Here is a 25,939-nt window from a genome sequence, read left to right as displayed (position 1 = left end):
CCTTGGGCAGGAGTGACACCGGAGGGAACACATACGGCAGCCAAAAGTTCCATGGAATTGCCAGCGCGTCCATGAACGCTGCTTGAGGAGCCCTTGTCCTTGCTCCAAAGACAAGAACCTTGTGATTGTGTCGAGACGCCATCAGGTCTACATCTGGTAGGCCCCACTTGTCCACTAAGAGTTGAAAGACTTCTGGATGAAAGCTCCACTCTCCGGCGTGTATGTCCTAATGACTGAGGAAGTCCGCTTCCCAGTTGAGACCCCCGTGGTCCTGGAGCCACCAGCTTAGAGACAGACGAACTTCCAGAGTCAAAGAACTCATATGAGACCTGATCTGGTGAGGCAGGCAGTCCCACTTGGAAAGGATTAACCGCTGCAGAGGGTGAGAATGAAATTGAGCGTACTCTACCATGTCAAAAGCCGACACCATGAGGCCTAGTACTTGCATCGCCGAGTGTGTCGACACACATGGGCGAGAAAGGAAGCATCTTATCCTGTCCTGAAGTTTCAGGACCTTCTCCGAAGACAAAAAATAAGAATTTACTTACCGATAATTCTATTTCTCATAGTCCGTAGTGGATGCTGGGAACTCCGAAAGGACCATGGGGAATAGCGGCTCCGCAGGAGACTGGGCACAAAAGTAAAAGCTTTAGGACTAGCTGGTGTGCACTGGCTCCTCCCCCTATGACCCTCCTCCAAGCCTCAGTTAGGATACTGTGCCCGGACGAGCGTACACAATAAGGAAGGATTTTGAATCCCGGGTAAGACTCATACCAGCCACACCAATCACACCGTACAACCTGTGATCTGAACCCAGTTAACAGCATGATAACAGAGGAGCATCTGAAAAGATGGCTCACAACAATAATAACCCGATTTTTGTAACTATGTACAAGTATTGCAGACAATCCGCACTTGGGATGGGCGCCCAGCATCCACTACGGACTATGAGAAATTGAATTATCGGTAAGTAAATTCTTATTTTCTCTGACGTCCTAGTGGATGCTGGGAACTCCGAAAGGACCATGGGGATTATACCAAAGCTCCCAAACGGGCGGGAGAGTGCGGATGACTCTGCAGCACCAAATGAGAGAACTCCAGGTCCTCCTCAGCCAGGGTATCAATTTTGTAGAATTTTACAAACGTATTTGCTCCTGACCAAGTAGCTGCTCGGCAAAGTTGTAAAGCCGAGACCCCCTCGGGCAGCCGCCCAAGATGAGCCCATCTTCCTTGTGGAGTGGGCATTTACAGATTTTTGGCTGTGGCAGGCCTGCCACAGAATGTGCAAGCTGAATTGTACTACAATTCCAACGAGCAATAGTCTGCTTAGAAGCAGGAGCACCCAGCTTGTTGGGTGCATACAGGATAAACAGCGAGTCAGATTTTCTGACTCCAGCCTTCCTGGAAACATATATTTTCAGGGCCCTGACAACGTCTAGCAACTTGAAGTCCTCCAAGTCCCTAGTAGCCGCAGGCACCACAATAGGTTGGTTCAGGTGAAACGCTGAAACCACCTTAGGGAGAAACTGAGGACGAGTCCTCAATTCCGCCCTGTCCGAATGGAAAATCAGATAAGGGCTTTTACAGGATAAAGCCGCCAATTCTGACACGCGCCTGGCCCAGGCCAGGGCCAACAGCATGACCACTTTCCATGTGAGATATTTTAACTCCGCAGATTTAAGTGGTTCAAACCAATGTGACTTTTTGGAACCCAAAAACTACATTGAGATCCCAAGGTGCCACTGGAGGCACAAAAGGAGGCTGTATATGCAGTACCCCTTTTACAACGTCTGAACTTCAGGGACTGAAGCTAGTTCTTTTTGGAAGAAAATTGACAGGGCCGAAATTTGAACCTTAATGGACCCCAATTTCAGGCCCATAGACACTCCTGTTTGCAGGAAATGTAGGAATCGACCCAGTTGAATTTCCTCCGTCGGGCCTTACTGGCCTCGCACCACGCAACATATTTTTGCCAAATGCGGTGATAATGTTTTGCGGTTACATCCTTCCTGGCTTTGATCAGGATAGGGATGACCTCATCCGGAATGCCTTTTTTCCTTCAGGATCCGGCATTCAACCGCCATGCCGTCAAATGCAGTCGCGGTAAGTCTTGGAACAGACAGGGTCCTTGCTGAAGCAGGTCCCTTCTTAGAGGTAGAGGCCACGGATCCTCCGTGAGCATCTTTTAAAGTTCCGGTTACCAAGACCTTCTTGGCCAATCCGGAGCCACGAATATAGTGCTTACTCCTCTCCATCTTATCAATCTCAGTACCTTGGGTATGAGAGGCAGATGAGGGAACACATACACTGACTGGTACACCCACGGTGTTACCAGAGCGTCTACAGCTATTGCCTGAGGGTCCCTTGACCTGGCGCAATACCTGTCGAGTTTTTCCCAACGGTTTATAATCATGTGGAAGACTTCTGGGTGAAGTCCCCACTCTCCCGGGTGGAGGTCGTGTCTGCTGAGGAAGTCTGCTTCCCAGTTGTCCACTCCCGGAATTGCTGACAGTGCTATCACATGATTTTCCGCCCAGCGAAGAATCCTTGCAGCTTCTGCCATTGCCCTCCTGCTTCTTGTGCCACCCTGTCTGTTTACGTGGGTGACTGCCGTGATGTTGTCCGACTGGATCAACACCGGCTGACCTTGAAGCAGAGGTCTTGCTAAGCTTAGAGCATTGTAAATGGCCCTTAGCTTCAGGATATTTATGTGAAGTGATGTCTCCAGGCTTGACCATAAGCCCTGGAAATTCCTTCCCTGTGTGACTGCTCCCCAGCCTCGCAGGCTGGCATCCGTGGTCACCAGGACCCAGTCCTGAATGCCGAATCTGCGGCCCTCTAGAAGATGAGCACTCTGCAACCACCACAGGAGGGACACCCTTGTTCTTGGTGACAGGGTTATCCGCTGATGCATCTGAAGATGCGACCCGGACCATTTGTCCAGCAGGTCCCACTGGAAAGTTCTTGCGTGGAATCTGCCGAATGGGATTGCTTCGTAGGAAGCCACCATTTTACCCAGAACCCTTGTGCATTGATGCACTGAGACTTGGCTCGGTTTTAGGAGGTTCCTGACTAGCTCGGATAACTCCCTGGCTTTCTCCTCCGGGAGAAACACCTTTTTCTGGACTGTGTCCAGGATCATCCCTAGGAACAGAAAACGAGTCGTCGGAACCAGCTGCGATTTTGGAATATTGAGAATCCAATCGTGCTGCCGCAACACTACCTGAGATAGTGCTACACCGACCTCCAACTGTTCCCTGGATCTTACCCTTATCAGGGAATCGTCCAAGTAAGGGATAACTAAAATTCCCTTCCTTCGAAGGAATATCATCATTTCGGCCATTACCTTGGTAAAGACCCGGGGTGCCGTGGACCATCCATACGGCAGCGTCTGAACTGATAGTGACAGTTCTGTACCATAAACCTGAGGCACCCTTGGTGAGAAGGGTAAATTTGGACATGAAGGTAAGCATCCTTGATGTCCCGAGACATCATGTAGTCCCCTTCTTCCAGGTTCGCAATCACTGCTCTGAGTGACTCAATCTTGAATTTGAACCTCTGTATGTAAGTGTTCAAAGATTTTAGATTTAGAATCGGTCTCACCGAGCCGTCCGGCTTCGGTACCACAACAGTGTGGAATAATACCCCGTTCCCTGTTGCAGGAGGGGTACCTTGATTATCACCTGCTGGGAATACAGCTTGTGAATGGCTTCCAAAACTGTCTCCCTGTCAGAAGGAGACATTGGTAAAGCCGACTTTAGGAAACGGCGAGGGGGAGACGTCTCGAATTCCAATTTGTACCCCTGAGATATCACCTGAAGGATCCAGGGGTCTACTTGCGAGTGAGCCCACTGCGCGCTGAAATTCATTGAGACGGGCCCCCCACCGTGCCTGATTCTGCTTGTAAAGCCCCAGCGTCATACTGAGGGCTTGGCAGAGGCGGGAGAGGGTTTCTGTTCCTGGGAACTGGCTGATTTCTGCAGCCTTTTTCCTCTCCCTCTGTCACGGGGCAGAAATGAGGAACCTTTTGCCCGCTTGTCCACGAAAAGACTGCGCCTGATAATACGGCGTCTTCTCATGTTGAGAGGCGACCTGGGGTACAAACGTGGATTTCCCAGCTGTTGCCATGGCCACCAGGTCTGAAAGACAGACCCCAAATAACTCCTCCCCTTAATAAGGCAATACTTCCAAATGCCGTTTGAAATCCGCATCACCTGACCACTGTCGTGTCCATAACCCTCTACTGGTAGAAATGGACAACGCACTTAGACTTGATGCCAGTCGGCAAATATTCCGCTGTGCATCACGCATATATAGAAATGCATCTTTTAACTGCTCTATAGGCAAAAATATACTGTCCCTATCTAGGGTATCAATATTTTCAGTCAGGGAATCCGACCACGCCAACCCAGCACTGCACATCCCGGCTGAGGCGATTGCTGGTCGCAGTATAACACCAGTATGTGTGTAAATACATTTTAGGATACCCTCCTGCTTTCTATCAGCAGGATCCTTAAGGGCGGCCATCTCAGGAGAGGGTAGAGCCCTTACAAGCGTGTGAGCGCTTTATCCACCCTAGGGGGTGTTTCCCAACGCATCCTAACCTCTGGCGGGAAAGGATATAATGCCAATAACATTTTAGAAATTATCAGTTGTTATCGGGGGAAACCCACGCATCATCACACACCTCATTTAATTTCTCAGATTCAGGAAAACTACAGGTAGTTTTTCCTCACCGAACATAATACCCCTTTTTGGTGGTACTCGTATTATCAGAAATGTGTAAAACATTTTTCATTGCCTCAATCATGTAACGTGTGGCCCTACTGGAAGTCACATTTGTCTCTTCACCGTCGACACTGGAGTCAGTATCCGTGTCGGCGTCTATATCTGCCATCTGAGGTAACGGGCGCTTTAGAGCCCCTGACGGCCTATGAGACGTCTGGACAGGCACAAGCTGAGTAGCCGGCTGTCTCATGTCAACCACTGTCTTTTATACAGAGCTGACACTGTCACGTAATTCCTTCCAACAGTTCATCCACTCAGGTGTCGACCCCCTAGGGGGTGACATCACTATTACAGGCAATCTGCTCCGTCTCCACATCATTTTTCTCCTCATACATGTCGACACAAACGTACCGACACACAGCACACACACAGGGAATGCTCTGATAGAGGACAGGACCCCACTAGCCCTTTGGGGAGACAGAGGGAGAGTTTGCCAGCACACACCAGAGCGCTATATATCTATATCTATATCTATATATATATATATATATATATATATATATATATATATATATATATATATATACACACAGGGATAACCTTATATAAGTGTTTTTCCCCTTATAGCTGCTGTAATTTCAATACTGCGCGTAATTAGTGCCCCCCTCTCTTTTTTAACCCTTTCTGTAGTGTAGTGACTGCAGGGGAGAGCCAGGGAGCTTCCCTCCAACGGAGCTGTGAGGGAAAATGGCGCCAGTGTGCTGAGGAGATAAGGCCGCCGATAAGGGGGCGGAGCCTATCTCCCGTTTTCCTGTGTATTCTGGCAGGGGTTAAATGCATCCATATAGCCCAGGAGCTATATGTGATGTATTTTTTGCCATCTAAGGTATTTTTATTGCGTCTCAGGGCGCCCCCCCCAGCGCCCTGCACCCTCAGTGACCGGAGTGTGAAGTGTGCTGAGAGCAATGGCGCACAGCTGCGGTGCTGTGCGCTACCTTATTGAAGATAGGACGTCTTCTGCCGCCGATTTTCCGGACCTCTTCTGCTCTTCTGGCTCTGTAAGGGGGACGGCGGCGCGGCTCTGGGACCCATCCATGGCTGGGCCTGTGATCGTCCCTCTGGAGCTAATGTCCAGTAGCCTAAGAAGCCCAATCCATCCTGCACGCAGGTGAGTTCGCTTCTTCTCCCCTTAGTCCCTCGATGCAGTGAGCCTGTTGCCAGCAGGACTCACTGAAAATAAAAAACCTAATTTAAACTTTTACTCTAAGCAGCTCAGGAGAGCCACCTAGATTGCACCCTTCTCGTTCGGGCACAAAAATCTAACTGAGGCTTGGAGGAGGGTCATAGGGGGAGGAGCCAGTGCACACCAGCTAGTCCTAAAGCTTTTACTTTTGTGCCCAGTCTCCTGCGGAGCCGCTATTCCCCATGGTCCTTTCGGAGTTCCCAGCATCCACTAGGACGTCAGAGAAACAACTGTTGGTTGTGTGTGTCCAGTAACACCCCCCGGTGTACCATGCGCTGAGCAGGGACCAGCGAGGATTTCTTCCAGTTGATGAGCCACCTGTGGGCTCGCAGGAATTGGACCGTCAGTTCCAGATGACGGAGGAGAACCTCTGGGGAGTTCACCAGGATCAACCAGTCATCCAGATACGGCAGGATCCTGATACCCTTACGGCAGAGACGGGCCGTCATGACCACCATGACCTTGCTGAAGATTCGCGGAGCCGTGGTCAGTCCAAAAGGCAAGGCCTGGAATTGATAATGGATATTGCCAATAGGAAACTGCAGATATTGCTGATGCGACATGGTAATAGGTATGTGTAGGTAAGCATCCTGTATGTCCAGGGATACCATATAGTCCTTGGGCTCCAAGGCCAGAACAATAGAGCGAAGAGTTTTCATACGGAAACTGGACACCTTCACAAATTTGTTCAAAGACTTGAGGTTGAGAATGGGCCGGCACTATCACTCAAGTGTCCAGGAGGGATTGTACCACCAAATGTAGAGTTTTTGCTTTCAACGATATTTGTCGAGCAAAACTGGCGAGGGGGACATTTCTTGAAAGAGCGTATCCGTGAGTGACGACTTCTCTCACCCAGGTGTCAGAAGTGGTCTGTAATCATACCAAGGCAACCGCAGAAGTTGCCTCCCACCCTGGGGGAGGCCCGCCCCGTCATGCAGCAGGTTTGTCTGGTTTGAAAGCAGGCTGACGGGCAGCCCAGGAACGTTTAGGTTTGGGCAAGGAGGTTTTGGAAGTGCGAGCCTGTTTCGGATACGCCTGACCCTTTGCTTTACTTGGAAGTCAAAAGGAACGAAAGGTGGTACTCTTAGCCTTCGGTGCCAAAGGATTTGTACTCGGCAGACATGCAGTTTTAGCAGATGCTAAGTCAGCAACAATCTTGTTCAGATCTTTTCCAAAAAGGATGTTTCCCTTAAAAGGGATCACCTCCAAGGTCTTTTTAGAGTCCAGATCCACAGACCAGGACCGCAACCACAGAATCCGGCAAGCCAGAATGGACGTAGTAGACGCTTTGGCTGCCAGCACACCGGCATCAGAGGCCGCCTCCTGAATGTAATGAGAGGCTGTCGTAATATATGAAAGACACTGTCTGGCATTATCAGAAAATTTTGGAGGTAGCTCCGCTTCAACTTCTTGAACCCAGGCTTCAATAGCTTTTGCAGCCCAAGAAGCCGCTATAGTACGTCTATGCACAGCACCCGCAAGAGTGTAAATAGACTTAAAGCAACTCTCCACACGCTTATCTGTCGGTTCCTTCAGAGAGGTGACGGTAGTGACAGGCAGAGTAGAAGACAACACCATACGTGCAACATGCGAGTCCACCGGTGGCGGTGTTTCCCAATTTTTACTTAACTCAGCAGCGAGGGGATAACGAGCTAGCATCTTTTTAGACAAGAAGACTTTCTTTCCTGGAGACTTCCAGGATTCCTGACGTATGTCAACTAAATGGTCAGAATGTGGCAAAACTAATTTAGTAAGCTTCTGACGTTTGAACTTATCAGGTTTCTTAGACGTATCTGGAAGTTCAGGTTCATCATCAATCTGAAGAATCAGTTTGATAGCCTCCAAGAGGTCAGGAACATCTACCTGTGTTGTAGATTCCCCATCAGAAGCATCTGCATCAGTGTCTGATGGGTCAGTATATACGCCATCTTCATCGGATGAAGTAACCGAAACATGCGTGGACTGTGAGGAAGAAATGGCCCGCTTAGATGACTCTTTGGTCCTAGGAGGGCGAGGATCAGACTTTTGTTTAACCAAAGTCTAATTTAACTGCTGTAACTGAGTAGACAGAGTATCTACCCATGGTGGATTTAGTACAGGGACAATATGTGATTGTATAGGCACAGGAGGTCCCACAGGGGGCACAAGTCTCGTTACTAGCGTAGTCAGTAAATTAGAAAAAGCAGCCCAAGGTGGGTCTTGGTGAGCCACCGGTGCTGCAGGCTGACCGAGAGGCACAGACCCCCGACTACCTGGACCCTTAGCTGGAATATTTTCCTCAGATAAATCCGTGGCGTCAGCACTGCATGACGCAGGATCAGCCACGGATCTCCCGCCCTGTGACGCAGACATTATTGGAGAATGTAGCCCTAGGGCGTAACAGTACAATATAGCCAGACACAGTACCTGACAAAAATCCCCTGTGGAGTGTGACTGCAAATGCAGATCACAGACAGAGGATTTAACTGGTATAAAGTGACTGAAATACACCAAACCGTATATCCTGTGAAACACTACATATATAGGACCCTAATGCACTTAGGCCCCGTCAGGGTACAGAATACAGAGATAGCAATATGTGTGAGATACACGGAATAGGAACCACACGGCAGCTATAGGCACACAAAGTCACATGTACAATGCAGAAATGATTACAAACAATACAACTGCACTGGACATACGTAAAGCTATGTATGTATACAGATATAACAATGTACAGTAAATACTGGAAGTATATCACAGAATACTTGTACTAAATATTCCTCTAGGTATGCACTTGTTCTTAACGAACACTGTCTAAACGACATGTAGAATGTGTCCTGTAAATGCACAGCGCTGATGAGGCAGGCAGCTTTACAGAGGAGACAGTGCCCAGCAGTCCCAGAATCATCGCAGCTCTGTGTAATGGCACCCAAACGCCGACAGGGAGTGAGGGAGAGAGAGAGATGCAGCTCCAGGGCGGGAACATCTGCTGTAGATGGCACCTGGGGCTGGGGGAGGGGCTACAGGTCAGCGCCTTATCCCCTCTGCTGGACTTCACCACCGGGTACTATGAAGCCCGTACTAAACGGATTTTAGTAAATCCGACCTGTGCTCCTTGCCCTGGTGGATATAGTGGGGTCCCTGCACGGCCACAGTGTCCACGCCAGCGGCGCGGTCCGTCTATTTCGGCGGGTCCCACCTGGGGGACCCTCTTACCTCCCCCCTCAGTGCGTCCACGCGATCCAAGAGAGCAGCGGTGGTATGTGTGTCTGATGAGACCGGAGCGCCTCTGCTGTAAGTACCCGGCAACCAGGGCGCGGGAGTATACAGCGCCGCTGGGGGAGGTGAGGGAGCCGCAGCACGATATGACAGCATGATATATACTACCAAGTGCCTATGCTGCGGCCCTTGAAGTCTTCTTTCTTATCAGAAAAGCTCTTTTTAGGGCTGCCTAGCGCAGCCCTCCCTGTTAGCTGCCTGCACTGCAGACACCAACTTACAAACTACTGAGCTCCAGTGCCTGGAGGCGGGGCTATAGAGTAGGCGGTGCAGTGCATCCTGGGAACAGTCAAAGCTTTAGCCTGTTGGTGCCTCGGATCAAGATCCAACTCTACAACCCGATGTTATTCCCTGTGGAATAACAGTGTACCCCGCTGCAGAAAAAGACACTTCAATGATCAAAATGCATTATGTATAGATGTCACGCTTCTACTGAAAGGATACATCTGGCCCCATTGAGGACTGTAATTACCACTGACTGTTTGTGCTGCTACTTCAGGTTGAGCATCCGGAACCCAGCCTGTTTTTACCATTCCGCGCATTTACATGGGTACAAGCCTGTGGGAAGAGGGCTACCTCTCCATTTTTATTTATATTATGGGATTTTTCAGTCACCTACCTGCTGCCTCAGCAACCAGCCTCTCCTCTTCTTACTCCGCAGTCCACTGACGCAAGCTACTGCATCTCCCTGTTGGGTGAAGACTGTGGGAACAGCGTCCTTCTTTAACACCTTCTTACCACCACAGAACATGTAGCTGTATTTTGAGAAATGTTCGGAACAAACTCGATACGAGTCGTCTTTTTTGCCCTTGTGTATTTTCAAAGCCATCGCATTGAGATTCTTGAACACTTGTCCGCTCTGCTTAATGGACCTCAGCCATGATTTGATCCTGTCCACCGTGGTTGGGAAAACGTGCAGACTGACCTTGGCAATGTTCCTTCTCATCCCGGCATAATTGCGGCAATAGTCGATGATACACTTCGGCATTTTGTGGCCTCTAATTCTGGAAGACTGAAAACAAAATACAGGTGTAACACAGAAATAGGTTGCCATCACTCACTTCACAAATATGTCTGCTCTCCTCCCGGACTTCAGGGAATAGATTATTTTTTATGTTCACCCACACAGACTGAACACAAGTGATTGAGAATAGTCAGACAAGGCGCTCACTTCTATTCCCCCTACGGCTCTCCCATGTTCTTCACTAAAGGAATGCTGGGGATGCAGTCAAAAGAGTGACAATGTCAACACTACAATGTAGACAGTTATGATGTCAACATTCTTAAAATGTCGACAGGCAGAGATTGAACATTGACAGAATGTTAGGCTGCAGAACGGGAGAGTTTGGGTTAGACTGCAGATTGGAGTGTTGGGGCTAGGCACTAGAGGGAGGTTAGCGTCACATTGTGGGTGTGGGGGGGGTAGGGTTAGGCTGTGGGAAGGGGCAGGGTTAGGCTGTAGGCGGGAAAGATAGGCTGCAGATGGAAGGGTCACAGTTAGGCACTAGGGGAGGTTAGGGTTAGGCTGTAGATGGGAGGGTTAGGCTGCAGATGGGAGGGTTAGGGTTAGGCACTATTGGAGGTTAGGGTTAGGCTGTAGATGGTAGGGTTAGGCACTAGGGGAGGTTAGAGCTAGGCTGCAGATTGGAGGGTTAGGGTTAGGCACTATGGGAGGTTAGGGTTAGGCTGTAGATGGGAGGGTTAAGGTTAGACACTAGGGGAGGTTAGGGTTAGGCTGTTGATGGGAGAGTTTGGGCTAGGCACTATGGGAGGTTAGGGTTAGGCTGCAGGAAGGGTTAGGGTTAGGCACTATGGGAGGTTAGGGTTAGGCTGTAGATGGGAGGGTTAGGCACTAGGAGAGGTTAGGGCTAGGCTGTAGATGGGAGGGTTAGGCACTAGGAGAGGTTAGGGCTAGGCTGTAGATGGGAGGGTTAGGCACTAGGAGAGGTTAGGGTTAGGCTGTAGATGGGAGGGTTAAGCACTAGGAGAGGTTAGGGTTAGGCATTAGGAGAGGTTAGGGCTAGGATGTAGATGGGAGGGTTAGGCACTAGGAGAGGTTAGGATTAGGCTGCAGATGGGAGGTTAGGGTAGACTGTAGATGGGAGGGTTAGGCACTACGGGGAGGTTAGGGTTACGCTACAGGAAGGGGCTGCGGGAAGGGTTAGGCACGGGGGGGGGGGGGGAGGGTTAGGGATAAGCTGCAGGATGGGAGGTTACGGATAGGCTGCAGGATGGGAGGTTAGAGATGGGCTACAGGAAGGGAGGCTGATGGCTAGTCACTAGGGGAGGTTAGGGTTACACTGCAGGAAGGGGTAGGGTTAGGCTGTAGGTGGGAGGGTTAGGCTGCAGATGGAAGGGTTAGGATTAGGCACTAGGAGGAGGTTAGGGTTAGGCTGCAGGTGGGAGGGCTAGGGTTAGGCACTAGAGGAGGTTAGGGATAGACACTAGATGGGAGGGTTAAGAACTAGGGGAAGGTTAGGGTTAGGCTGCAAATGGGAGGGTTAGGCACTGGGGAGGTTAGGGTTAGGCTGTAGATGGGAGGGTTAGGGCTAGGCACTAGGAGAGGTTAGGATTAGGCTGCAGATGGGAGGGTTAGGCTGCAGATGGGAGGTTAGGACTAGACTGTAGATGGGAGGGGTAGGGTTAGGCACTACGGGGAGGTTAGGGAAAGACACTAGAGGGGTGGGTTAAGCACTAGGGGAAGGTTAGGCTGTAGATGGGAGAGTTAGGCACTAGAAGAGGTTAGGGTTAGGCTGTAGATGGGAGGGTTAGGCACTAGGAGAGGTTAGGTTTAGGCTGTAGATGGGAGGGTTAGGCACTAGGAGAGGTTAGGGTTAGGCATTAGGAGAGGTTAGGGCTAGGCTGTTTATGGGAGGGGTAGGCACTAGGGGAGGTTAGGGTTAGGCTGCAGATGGGAGGGTTAGGGTTAGGCATTAGGAGAGGTTAGGGCTAGGCTGTTGATGGGAGGGTTAGGGTTAGGCAAAGTTAGGGTTAGGCTGCAGAGGGGAGAGTTAGGAATAGGCACTCCAGCCGCTGCGGAACAACACATCCCAGCATTCCCTACCACAATTTAAGCATTCCCCAATAGCAACACTGTGGCAGGGCCTGCTGGGATATGCAGTTCCACAGTTGCTGGAGTACCACAGGTGGCCTTCCCCTGAGCTACAGTATAATCTAGGCGTCATTTTCGGAAAAGAACAAAAAAAAAAAAAAAATACAAAAGTGTAACATACTTTACAATGAGAGTGCGCCAGGTGTTTGGGGACCCTTATGAGACTGTGGGGCAGATGTACTAAGTCCTAGAAAGTGATAAAGTGGAGAGAGATAAAGTACCAGCCAATCAGCTCCTAACTGCCATATTACAGGCTGTTTGAAAAATGATAGTTAGGAGCTGATAGGTTGGTGCTTTCTTTCTCTCCACTTTATCACTCTCCAAGGCATAGTAGTACATCTCCCCCCACCCCAGTCAGATAATACCTGGTAAACTCAATGTCCCATGTGCAGGACTACGATATTGTTACAGAGATTGTTCTAGGGATGAACATCACAGGCCCGACATCTAATGGTTGCCAGGCTTCCGAGATAGGACCTCATTCAGGCTGAATCGCTATTGAGACAGAAATTGAGATTTTCTCAGAACTGTTTCTACTAAGAAAACACATGTGAAGAGCGCCCAGAAAAGTAAGAGACGTCCACCGATGCATTGTCAAATTCAGTCGCATAAATGCGATGCATACCCAGAAATCGAGTACCATCAACAAGTCCGGTTGACCCATGTTTTCAATCGCACCTGATGTCAGATGCACGCCGTGAAAACGGTCATGAGACGCCTGCGTTCTCCCATCCACTCCCCGCAAACGCCATGTAACTTCCCACAAACGATCAGTTCCTGGCAATCGCATAGCAAATGCATTTCAGTCTTCGCACACGCGCAATGCGTCCGATTTGCAATTTTACAACTGAAGCTGAATAAGGCCCATAAAACCCAACAATGCGATGGCTAATACTACAGTATAACCATCGATGGTTTTACTGTGCACAAGTGCAGAAACACTCAGTGCTTCTTGCATTTACACAGTCGCTGAGCTGCGTACACTTCTTCTGGGTGTCTGCAGCCATCGGATGGGTATCAGAAATCTGCACCCGATGGCTGGCGATCATCAAATACTCACAACTCAATGGGAAAAGTACTTCCATCAAATCAGTAACATCGATGGCTGCTAACCATTGGCTTCTGCGGTCCATCCCTAGATTGTTCCCAATTGTAAAGTGCTGCAGAGCATGCTGGTGACAGAGGTGTAAATAAATAGCAATAATAGCTGCTGTGCAACACACGCCTCAGCTCATAGGGGCCAAGTCCCAGCATTTCAGCTGGCTGCAGACTGCAATTAGGAATGTACTGTACATGATAGCAGAACTTCTGCTCCACACTGACCTGGAAGGGATCCCAGCAACAGCAGCAGCCCAGGCCTGTATTCTGTGTCATGTGATCTCTCTACATCAGTCATGTGCTGCATGCAGAGCATCAGCAGCAAGCCCACTCCCATACTGGGTGGGCAATGTTAACCCTTCCAGTGCCGCCTCCAGCCCAGGGCTTTATCCGTGAAGAAAAATGAAAAGCAAAGGGGGAAGGGGGGATGCAGCAAGAGGAGAGTGCTGCCTCTCTTTAAATCTGTGTGTTTGCACTTTAGCTAGGCTTCCCATAATATCTCTTTCATCCGAGACCGCTTCGATTTACACAGGTTCTGTGGCTGGTTAAAACCGAATGAAATGCAGGCTTGAATTTAACCAGCCACAGAACATGATTAAATCATAGATGTCCCTGTTTAAAGGGATACTATGGCAAGCCTAACTTTAGGTTTATTAGATTGTCAGCTCTTCAAGACACTCTCTGTGTTGTTTCCCAAGGTGTGCAGATTAGACGTCCGGTAAGTAGATGGAAGTACTGATATTGTATTGTTTAAAATGGCAATACTATTTATAAAACACTCTGGGGACTGTTCATGAAGCAGCGAAAAGAGTGGAGAAAAGGACCAGTAGAGAAGTTGCCCTTGGCAACCAATCAGCTTTTGAAGGAAGCCTTTATCAAGTACATTGTATAAAATGTAAGGGAGATGCTGATTAGTTATCGTGGGTAACTTCTTCACTGGTCTGTTTCTCCACTGTTTTCACTGCTTCATGAATAGATCCCTCTGTGCTTAGAGAAGTATTGCCGTTTTAAATTTCTTACTTAACACACAGAGGAGCGGAGGCTTTTGGAAGCTGCAACTTAGGAACATACTTGCCTACCTGACCCTCTCCATGAGGGAGATAATGCTCTGTTCCTCGACTTTCCTGGTAATGTATGATTGCCATCACCTGAGGTGAGCTAGTTAATTGATAAGAAAGGTGTTTCACCACAGGTGATGGCAATCATACATTACCAGGAATGTCCAGGAACAGAGTATTTTCTCCCTCATGTAGAGGGTCAGGTAGGCAAGTATGCTTAGGAAGTGTGTCCCTAGGTAAGTCAATGGAAACTCATATGCCCCCTCTTTGTGTATGTTAGAGCATAGGTTCTCAAACTCGGTCCTCAGGAGCCCACACAGTGCATGTTTTGCAGGTAACCCAGCAGGTGCACAGGTGTATTAATTACTCACTGACACATTTTAAAAGATCCACAGGTGGAGCTAATTATTTCACTTGCGGTTCTGCGAGGAGACCTGCAAAACATGCACTGTGTGGGGTCCTGAGGACCGAGTTTGAGAAACTAACAGTTAGAGGTTCCAAAACACATTTCTCAAGGCAATCTAACAGTCAAGGATTTAAGGATATCCAAGATTGAGCACAAATGGCTAAATCAAACTGACTGAGGTACTAATTAGGGGGTCTATTTATATTTACTAAGCCTTGGACGGAGATAAAATACCAGCCAATCGGCTCCCAACTGTCATTTTTCAAACCCAGCCTATGACATGGCAGTTAGGAGCTGATTGGCTAGCCATTTATCTCCGTCCACATTATCTCCAAGGCTTAGTAAGTAGACCCCCAAGTCACCTGTGCCTAAGCATAGTTATCCTTAAAACCTGGACTGTTCGGACTGTTCTTAGCTTCCTTAGTTGAAGCCACCTGTAATCCTAGCCATCTCATCATTATGTCATCCATCAATTCTTAAAGAAACGCTACACTCTGTTTCTGTGAAACTTCATTCACCTTTCTCACTGACGTCTGCTGCTTAATGGAGGTTCATAAAAAGCTAGTTAGTGCTTCTCAAATCCAATCTCCAGGACACATTAACAGTACATGGTTTCCAGATCCACTCGTGGGGAAATAAGTAGAACCACCTCGGCTGTATATCTCTTAAAATGTGTCAATAAGTAAAGCTGGGTACACGGCATCACAACTTTTTTTTACCCCTCCCCAAACCCGCCTGGGGTGGCGGCTAAGGCTAACACAGTAGGAGTAGTTACTATGGCTACTCACAGTGCTAAGACATGTGGGGGTGACAGCTACAGCTCACCCCCCATCCCCCTCTAGTAACTAACCGCAACCCCCCCCTCCCCCCCCCCAGGCTCTAACCTTTACCCCAATACTTACCCTCAGCATGTAGGCGATCTGTGTTCCGTCACCGGTATTCCGTGTGGTGTTGGGATTCCGGCATAGGTCACATGACTGCCGGCATCCAGTCCACTGGGATGCTGACTGTATTCCAGGCACACACTAGGTGATTTTCATTAACGATACGGATGATTTTGACATTTCTGAACTACATCGTCTAGTGTGTACGCACTATTTTGTCAACGATGCGCGCTCCTGCGGGTTGTTGTTGAGGTCTTCTGTTGTCTGTACATGCAGGTAAATTTTGACTATACTGTCTGCATGTTTGGGGTGGTGGCAAGATGAAGTCATTGAATGATATCGTTTGGTGTGTATGTACTATCTAATTTGCCCGGGAATTCAAGGCCAAACACTGACGATATCGCTCATGGAGGGTATTGTCTAGTGTGTAACAAATACACCTGTGCTCCAGCAAGGAGATATGGAAAACATGCTGTTAGTGTGTCCTGATGACTGGATCTGAGATGCACTGCCTAAAGTTACTTGTGATCGGTATAGACCATCCTGTATTCCTCCTGGTTGCATTATGTTCGGTTTTTACTAGTCATTCTACAACTGGGCACCAGCGTGTGGAAGGTGTATAAATTTCCACATGGTTGAGAATAAAGCACATTTGTTTTACCTCTAGGACACTAGTTGTCAAACTTGTTCCCCAAGGCACACTAACAGTCCAGCTTGTAAGGATATCCATGTTTGAGCAGATAGCTAAAGCAAAATTAAAGAGGTAAATACCCCTTTTCCACTGCGGATCCGGGAAATTGCCAGGTCTATCACCCGGCTAATTCCAGGATCCTCAGCCTGCCTGGCTAAAGAGGTCGGGGACCCAGATCAAACCCTTTTCCACTGCCAAAAATTCTGTGTTGATGCGCGTTCACGTGCTAAAACCTGGGATTTTTTGGTCAGTGGAAAAGGGGTATAATAACCCTTTCAGACATAAGACTCGGGAACAGGGCTGTTTCTAGACCATTTCGCTCCCAGGGCGCACACTGAAAAAATGTGTCTCCCCTCCCACCCATTATATATATATTCAAAAAATATTTGCACACCCCCCCCCAAAAGGGGGTAGGGCCTTGTTGTAATGTCCATGGCTTTGCCGCAATGGGTGTGGCCTTGCAGGAAAAGGCTACTTTTCCCCGACATAGTGTCCCTTGCACCATATTAAGTCACGGTAGCCACCACAGTAATGTCCGACACCACATTATGCCCCACACAGTAATGCCCGTCACAATATTAAGCACCCAGTTATGCCCCTGTCACCATATTATGCCCCTACTGTATATTACAGGCTGCCACAGTACCTGGTCGTTGACAAGGGGTTCTGCTCATTGTCAGGAGATACCCCTGCAGGGGTCTGTAGTAGGGAAGCACATTTCGCTATTCGCACCTCCCCCAGTTCAAAATATTGAAAATGACCTTCTCAAAATGGCTACTGCCTCCTCTAACATCCTTAATAACTGTCCTCTATGAGGTGGTGCCCATTTTGGGAAGGACATTTTCAATAGTATTCCAGACGGAATACTAACATGCAGTTGCCATGACGCCCTGTTCGATCGCATGGCTTGCCTGGCCCTAGAAATGGCACTACCCGGGAACTACATGGGTACGACCCAGGTCTATCAACCTAGGAATTTCCTGGGTCCCCATTCACATTGCACCAAAAACCCAGAAAATTCCTAGGCCAGATGCATTCACACTGAACCCGGGTCTGCCCTGGAATTTGGTGTGTATTTAAAGGTGATGCTTTCATGTATATTGTACCGCTTTTATACTAAAGTTGCACCCGGGATTTGTGCACGGGTCCTTCCTGGGTGCAAGTTGGTGAGACCCCTTTCAGATAGGCAGCCCAAACCGGTAATATGCCGGCATGGTGACGTCACCGCCGTCGCATGCGGAGGCAGCACTTAAGAGATCAGCTTCGGTGAGATCAAATCTATGCGGTGAACGGATGCCGGGTCGTATCCTTCCCGGGACCAATCCTGCAAGCTAGCCGGGCTGGATTCCTGGGCAAGCCCTTTTACTCCTACATTAGTCTAGGGCACAGGTTCTCAAACTCAGTCCTCAGGACCCCACACAGTGCATGTTTTGCAGGTCTCCACATAGAATCCCAAGTGACATAATTAGCTCCACCTGTGGACCTTTTAAAATGTGTCTGTAAGTAATTAATACACCTGTGCTCCTGCTGGGTTACCTGCAAAACATGCACTGTGTGGGGTCCTGAGGACCAAGTTTGAGAACCTGTGGTCTAGGGGCATCGGTCTAGATCAGGGATACTCAACATGGAGCACTGAAGCTGCTGTGGAACTACACATCCCAGCATGCCAGGCACCAGTTTTGCTATTAGAATATGCTAAAACTGTGGCAGGGCATGCTGGGATGTGTAGTCCCACAACACGTTGAGCATCCCTGGGTCACACATCTGGTTCCATACAGGATGCATGTCCTGGAGAGGCTTTCTGTGTCATACTGTGCCTGCCTGGTTTGGCCTCATACTTACAGTACCTACACACCTCTACTGTATCACTCAGGCTGAGGGGAATATCTCCTAAATATCTGCATTACCAAAGGGCTAGATTTAATAGGGCAAAAGTAATACAAGTAAAATACGGCTTGTTATGCGTGTACTTTTAAATCCAGCCCTCAAAGTATTTAAATAAAAAAAAAATTTTTTGAATAAATATGTCTTTACTTTTAAACCTTGGCTTTTTTGTGTGTGCCCTGGAGGTCTCCGCGTGTCAGTGATCTGTGTCTATGGCAGTGATGGGGGAGCCTTTGGCAGTCCATCTGTTCTTGAACTACAAATCCCAGCATGCCGTGCTACAGGTTTGCTATTTGGACATGCTAAAACTGTAGCAGGGCATGCTGGGATGTGTAGTTCAACAACAGCTGGAGTGCCAAAGATTCCCCATCACTGGTCTATGGGATTTTAGTGTTATCCCAGGGACTTTTTCCTGTTTAGTAGGTGTAACGAGAAAATCCTGGTAAACCACACCATAAAACACTAAGGGGTATATTCAATTAGCAGCGATAACGGACTTTTCGCGTGAAAAGTCCGGTTTTCGCGCGAAAAAACGGACTTTTCCCGCGAAACGCAATTACAGCCTATTCAATTTTCCTGGAAAATTTATAGGTGATCATTTTTTCACTAATTTCACTTCACCTACTCTGAAGCAGGTGAAAAGTTGGGAAAAGTCACTATTTTAAGGTAAAAATGTTTGGATATGGTACAGAACTCCTGGGACACCCCCCTTAATGACTAATTAGGCAGGTTGAGGTTTTTAATTATTTTTAATTGGCTAATAATGACATGTCATTTTTGGGGTGAAAAAGTACAGTGATGGAAATTGGGGTTCAAGGTATGGGACAGGTATATTGGGGTGCTTTATGAGTGGGACAGGTGTTTTTAGGCTTGCAGATGGGAGTAATCGGTCTGTTTCCACTTTTTTTTTTTAAAGTATCCTAAAATGACCCAAATATATACTTATACCCATTTTCATGTACCCCAAATTTATTTTGCTCAAAAAATCTTGCTTTCTATAATTTTTTTGCATTTTTAAAAAAATGCATATAACAGCCATTTCACACAATTTAAGTCCCCAAAAACTCTCTAATGTGATCTCTAATACACTTCTCTTCTGTTTTCCTATGTTAGTTTAGCATTTTTTGGGGTACAGGCTGATTTCCCCATTTTCACCTGCACTTTTCACTGCAAGAATTTTCAGGTGAAACCCGTTTGGAATGAAATAGGTCGAAAAACGGAGCGTTTTCGCGCCAATTTTCGCCCGATTAACGCAAAAAAATTTCGGGTGAAAAATTGCAGCGAATTTGCGGATAATTGAATACCCTAGTAAATATTGGAAACCCCTTTGAATGACTATAACTTAATTGGTTCTTTCTCCTTCACTGATCATATCAGAAGACTAAAAACGAGAGCCCTATAAAGTGTTTGATGGACACTACAGTCTCTCCGGTATCTCTGCTGTGTAAGTAGAGAGCAGACGTATAATCTGTAATACATCTGGATTTGTAAACACACTAATACCAGTTTTAGACCAAATACCGCGAGTCACAACTGGGAGCCTGACACGGGAGCTACCCGGCTGCAAACCACGTCAGGCCCCTTTCTCATTGCATTTACCAACTCAGAATATTGCCGGGTTGGTGACGTTGCCGATGACGCGGCAGGGGGCGGTGCTTGGAGATCACATGATATCCAAGCGCCGCCCATACATTCACTGTAAACGATGCGACCCGGCTACCGTTTACACAGCAGTTTGCAGGGTTGAACACGTGTTCAACCCTGCAAACTACCCGAGTTGGAATACCGGGTCACTCAACCCGGATTATTCCAACTGAGTCCTTTTACACAGAGCAGCAACACGGGTTATGCACCTTCATGTGCAATAACCCGTGTTATATGCTGGCGGTGTAAAAATAGGATTTTGATAACCTACCGGTAAATCCTTTTCTCCTAGTCCGTAGAGGATGCTGGGGACGACATCAAGACCATGGGGTATAGACGGGATCCGCAGGAGACATGGGCACTCCAAAGACTTTTCATTGGGTGTGAACTGGCTCCTCACTCTATGCCCCTCCTCCAGACCTCAGTTGTAGGAACTGTGCCCAGGGAGACTGACATTTAGAGGAAAGGAATTACTTAACTAGAGGTGAGCTATCTACCAACTCACACCCTCAACCATGCCGCACACATGGCATTCAACATAACACACGCCAACAGGCATGAACTAATTGCAGCAACATGCTGAGACCAAGATAACACAACTTGTGTAACTGTAATAACTAAACTGCAGGTAAAGTACGCACTGGGACGGGCGCCCAGCATCCTCTACGGACTAGGAGAAAAGGATTTACCGGTAGGTCATCAAAATCCTATCTTCTCATACGTCCTAGAGGATGCTGGGGACGACATCAAGACCATGGGGTCTATACCAAAGCTCCAGTACGGGCGGGAGAGTGCGGATGACCCTGCAGCACCGATTGACCAAACTTTAGGTCCTCATCGGCCAAGGTGTCAAACTTGTAGAACTAAGCAAATGTGTTTGACCCTGACCAAGTAGCTGTTCGGCAAAGTTGTAATGCCGAGACCCCCCGGGCAGCCGCCCAGGATGAGCCCACCTTCCTAGTGGAGTGGGCCTTTACCGACGTCGGTAACGGCAATCCAGCCGTATTATGAACTTGCTGAATCGTATTTCTAATCCTACGTGCAATAGTCTGCTTGGAAGCAGGACAGCCAATCTTGTTGTGATCATGCAGGACAAACAGAGCCTCTGTTTTCCGTATACGAGCTGTTCTAGCAACATAGATTTTCAAAGCTCTAACCACATCTAGAGACTTTGAATCAGTGAATGTGTCAGTAACTACTGGCACCACAATAGGTTGGTTTATGTGAAAAGCAGAAACCACCTTTGGAAGAAAATGTTGGCGAGTTCGCAACTCTGCCCTATCTTCATGGAAAATCAGGTAAGGGCTCTTGTGAGACAAGGCCCCCAATTCCGACACCCGCCTTGCGGATACCAATGCCAAAAGCATCACCACTTTCCAAGTGAGAAACTTCAACTCTATCTTTTGTAGAGGCTCCCACTGGAGGCACGAATGGAGGAGGATGTGCAGAACCCCTTTCACGAAGGTCTGAACCTCTGGAAGAGAGACCAATTGTTTTTGGAAGAACACTGACAAGGCCAAAATCTGGAACTTGACTGATCCCTATCGGAGGCCCGCCTCCACACCATCCTGCAAAAAATGGAGAAAACGTCCTAAGTGAAACTCTTCCATAGGAGCTTTCTTCGATTCACACCAAGACACATATCTTCTCCAAATACGGTGGTAATGTTTTGACGTTACTCCCTTTCTGGCCTGAATAAGGGTGGGGATGACCTCCTTAGGAATACCCTTCCTGGCTAGGATACGGCGCTCAACAGCCATGCCGTCAAACGTAGCCTCTGTAAGTCTTGGTACACACACGGCCCCTGCTGCAGCAGGTCCTCCCGAGGAGGAAGAGGCCGAGGATCTCCTATGAGTAACTGCTGAAGATCTGGGTACCAAGCCCTTCTTGGCCAGTCTGGGGCAATGAAGATTGCTCGAACCCTTGTCTTTCTTATGATCCTGAGTACTTTTGGGATCAGCGGAAGTGGAGGGAAAACACACACTGACGGAAACACCCACTGGGTCAAGAGTGCATCCACTGCTACTGCTTGAGGGTCTCTCGACTTGGAACAGTATCTCTGAAGCTTCTTGTTGAGACGAGATGCCATCATGTCTATTTGAGGAACTCCCCAAAGACTTGTCACCTCTGCGAAGACTTCTTGGTGGAGGCCCCACTCTCCTGGATGGAGATCCGGGAGAGTTGTCTACTCCCGGAATGAATACTGCCGACAGAGCTGTGTAGATGTTTTTCTGCCCAGCGGAGGATTTTTGTCGCCTCTGCCATTGCCGCTCTGCTTTTCGTTCCGCCCTGCCTGTTTATGTATGCGACTGCTGTTACATTGTCCGCCTGCATCTGCACATGACGGTATTGAAGAAGATGTACCGCTTGTTGAAGGCCGTTGTAAATGGCTCTTAGCTCCAGAACGTTTATGTGAAGGCAGGCTTCCTGTTGTGACCAACATCCCTGGAAGTTTTCTCCCTGAGAGACTGCTCCCCAGCCTCGGAGACTTGCATCCGTGGTTACTAGGACCCAGTCCTCAATCCCGAACCTGCGTCCCTCTAGCAGGAGAGAGCTGTGCAACCACCACAGTAGTGAAATCCTGTTTTTTGACGACAGGATTATCTTTCTGTGCATGTGTAGGTGTGACCCCGACCACTTGTCCAACAGGTCCCACTGGAATATTCTGGCATGGAACCTGCCAAACTGTATGGCCTCGTAGGCCGCCACCATCTTCCCCAACAACCGAATGCACTGATGGATCGACACACTTGATGGTTTCAATATCTGTTTTACCATTTTCTGGATTTCCAGAGCCTTTTCCAGCGGAAGAAATACTCTCTGAACTTCTGTGTCCAGAATCATCCCGAGGAAAGACAACCTTGTCGTCGGTTCCAACTGTGACTTTGGGTAATTTATGATCCACCCGTGTTGTTGGAGTATTGAGAGGGAGAGGGATATGTTTTGTAATAACTGCTCCCTGGATCTCGCCTTTATCAGAAGGTCGTCCAGATAAGGGATTATATTGACTCCTTTCTGACGAAGGAGGACCATCATCTCCGCCATCACCTTGGTGAATACCCTCGGCGCCGTGGAGAGACCAAAAGGTAACGTCTGGAATTGGTAATGGCAATCCTGAACCGCGATTCTCAGATAAGCCTGGTGAGGAGGATAAATGGGAACATGCAGGTAAGCATCCTTTATGTCCACCGACACTAAGTAGTCCCCCTCCTCCAGACTGGCAATCACCGCCCGAAGTGATTCCATCTTGAACCTTTTCAGGACAAAATTCAGAACTTTCAGATTTATGATCGGTCTGACCGAGCCGTCCGGCTTCGGAACAACAAAGAGGCTTGAATAAAAACCCCGCCCTTGTTGTGACAACGGTACCAGGACTATAACCTGGTCTTGACATAATTTTTGGATTGCCGCTGTTACTGCTTCTCTCTCTGGCGGAGAAGCTGGCAAGGTCGATTTGAAAAATCGGCATGGGGGAACGTCTTGAAACTCTAGTTTGTATCCCTGGGATACTATTTGCAACACCCAGGGATCCAGGCCAGACAGAATCCAATCCTGGCTGAAGAGTTTGAGACGTGCCCCCACCCGAGCGGCCTCCAGCAAGGGAGTTCCAGCGTCATGCTGGGGATTTGGCAGAATTAGGGGTAGACTTCTGCTCTTGGGAACCTGGAGCTGGTGTGGGCTTCTTTCCCCTTCCCCTACCTGCAAAGAAGGGGGAACCTCTCGCCTTTTTGTATTTATGGGGCCGAAAGGACTGTATTTGCGAGTGATAGGTCTTTTTGCCGGTGCAGTCGCAGAGGGCAAAAATGTTGACTTACCTGCGGTAGCCGCTGAGACTAACGCATCCAGGCCATCGCCAAATAAGGCCTCACCTTTATATGGGAGAGCCTCCATGTTTCTTTTGGAATCTGCATCCGCGTTCCACTGGTGAATCCATAACGCCCGCCTAGCCGATACTGCCATGGTAGCGGCTTGTGAACTCAAGAGTCGAATATCCTTCATTGCTTCCAGCATGTAGGCGGCAGCGTCCTTGATATTCCCTAACTTAAGGAGTATCTCATCTTTATCAATCGTGTCAATTTCTGATGACACGCTTTCTGACCATTTTTCAATAGCGTGACTCACCCATGCGCAGGCAATCGTGGGACTGAGCAGTGTACCATTGGTAACATAAATGGATTTCAATGTCGTTTCCATTTTGCGGTCTGCCGGCTCTTTAAGAGAAGCCGTGCCAGGAGCAGGGAGAATTACCTTCTTTGTCGACCTAGAAAGTGCACTGTCTAACACAGGGGGTGACTTCCATTTTTTCCTGTCTTCAACCGGGAAAGGATAACCTATGTGAATCCTTTTGGGAATACGAAATTTTTTAGCAGTATTCACCCACATCCCTTCAAACAGAGCATTTAGTTTGTGTGAAGGAGGGAACGTGACTTTCTTTTCCTTACATAAATAAGCCTTCTCCTGAGGTACAGGAGTGCTTTCTGTAACCTTGAACACGTCCCTTATAGCCACAATCATATATTGTATACTTTTTGCCAATTTATGATCTATCTCTCTGGATTCACTATTGTCGACACAAGAATCAGAATCCGTGTCGGTATCAGTGTTTACAACATTTGCAAATGGTCTCTTATGTGACCCAGAGGGGCCGCCCACATAAGGAATAACAGCAGCCTTAGATTCAGACTTATCTAATCTACGGTTAATCAGATGCATACTGTCACGTAGCTCTTTCACCCATGCAGGCTCTTGGTGTGCCGGTAGCGCCACCACATTACAACTCTGTGTCCCTAAAATGGCTTCCTCACAGGCACACTGGGACTTATTTTGGGGACAGACCCACAGTAAAATCTGTCAGAGGGACACAGGATAGGAGCAGCCAGTTCACAAACCCAGTGCCAGTATTGCCTGTGAACACAGTATGTCCGCAGCCCAAAAGCGCTTTTAAATAGCAATATCAAATGCACCACAATCGCTTTGTGCCCCCCCTTTATAGCACCCTGTACTTGTCAGAAGTGGAGGAGAGGACCAGCGTGTTCTCTGCAGCCTAAGGAGAGAAAATGGTGCTCAGTAGTGTGCTGGCTGCCTGAGGAAGAAGCTCCGCCCCTCAGTATCCATGACAATATTTATACTGGCGGGGGTATGGCTGTGCCAGCGGCATCTTATGCCCCCTTTTAGTCAGTTTGAGGTATTTTTCTTGCTGCCCAGGGCGCCCCCTCCCCGCGCCCTGCCGTGCCAGTGTGTGTGGGCAGCAATGGCGCGCTGCGCTCCCGTCAGCCGCGCCGCACCTCAGCCGTCACTTACTTGATTGAAGATCATTCTTCTCATACTCACCTGTCTTCTGACTTCTGGCTCTGTGAGGGGGGTGACGGCGTGCTGTGGGAGTGAGCATCTAGACACGGCTAGCGTTCATTTCCCTTCAGGAGCTAATGGTGTCCTGTCAGCCAGAAACAGAGCCATGAAACTCTGAGGAAGTTGGTTCTGCTTCTGCCCCCTCTGTCCCACGAAGCAGAGAGTCTGATGCCAGCAGATCTCCCTGAAAATAAAAAACCTAACATAAGTCTTTTCAGAGAAACTCAGTAGAGCTCCTCAGAGTGCATCCAGTCGACCTGGGCACATTTCTAAAACTGAGGTCTGGAGGAGGGGCATAGAGGGAGGAGCCAGTTCACACCCAATGAAAAGTCTTTGGAGTGCCCATGTCTCCTGCGGATCCCGTCTATACCCCATGGTCTTGATGTCGTCCCCAGCATCCTCTAGGACGTATGAGAAAGGGGTATAAAATAGTGTCTCACATGCCTGTGCAGATCTATGTGTGGGCTGAGTGTTAAGCAGGTTTCAGCTTCATCTTTAACATGATCTACAAATGTTAAGTTAATTCGTTAAAGAAAAATTCAGACACATCATACCACTGAACCACACACATATACAGATCT

General features: G+C 48.4%; 1 protein-coding gene across 2 annotated transcripts in view; it reads right to left on the bottom strand.

Annotated features, from left to right (window-relative positions):
* The window catches only part of LOC135054784 (oocyte zinc finger protein XlCOF8.4-like), a 43,338-nt gene extending 29,557 nt beyond the window's left edge, over positions 1–13,781 (bottom strand). The window contains exons 1-2 of one of the 2 annotated variants that reach the window (XM_063958104.1): positions 13,668–13,781; positions 9,852–10,244 (exon numbers count right to left, since the gene is read on the bottom strand). In XM_063958104.1, the coding sequence (XP_063814174.1) occupies positions 9,852–10,244; positions 13,668–13,718 (444 nt within the window). In that variant the 5' untranslated portion in view covers positions 13,719–13,781. The other variant, XM_063958105.1, reaches the window with a different exon arrangement.
* Between the last annotated feature and the right edge of the window lie 12,158 nt (positions 13,782–25,939).

The sequence above is a fragment of the Pseudophryne corroboree genome, chromosome 3 (assembly GCF_028390025.1).
Source record: "Pseudophryne corroboree isolate aPseCor3 chromosome 3, aPseCor3.hap2, whole genome shotgun sequence".
Classification (NCBI taxonomy): domain Eukaryota; kingdom Metazoa; phylum Chordata; class Amphibia; order Anura; family Myobatrachidae; genus Pseudophryne; species Pseudophryne corroboree.
The sequence above is the reverse complement of the archived record's forward strand: the minus strand, read 5'-3'. Positions and strand labels throughout refer to the sequence as shown.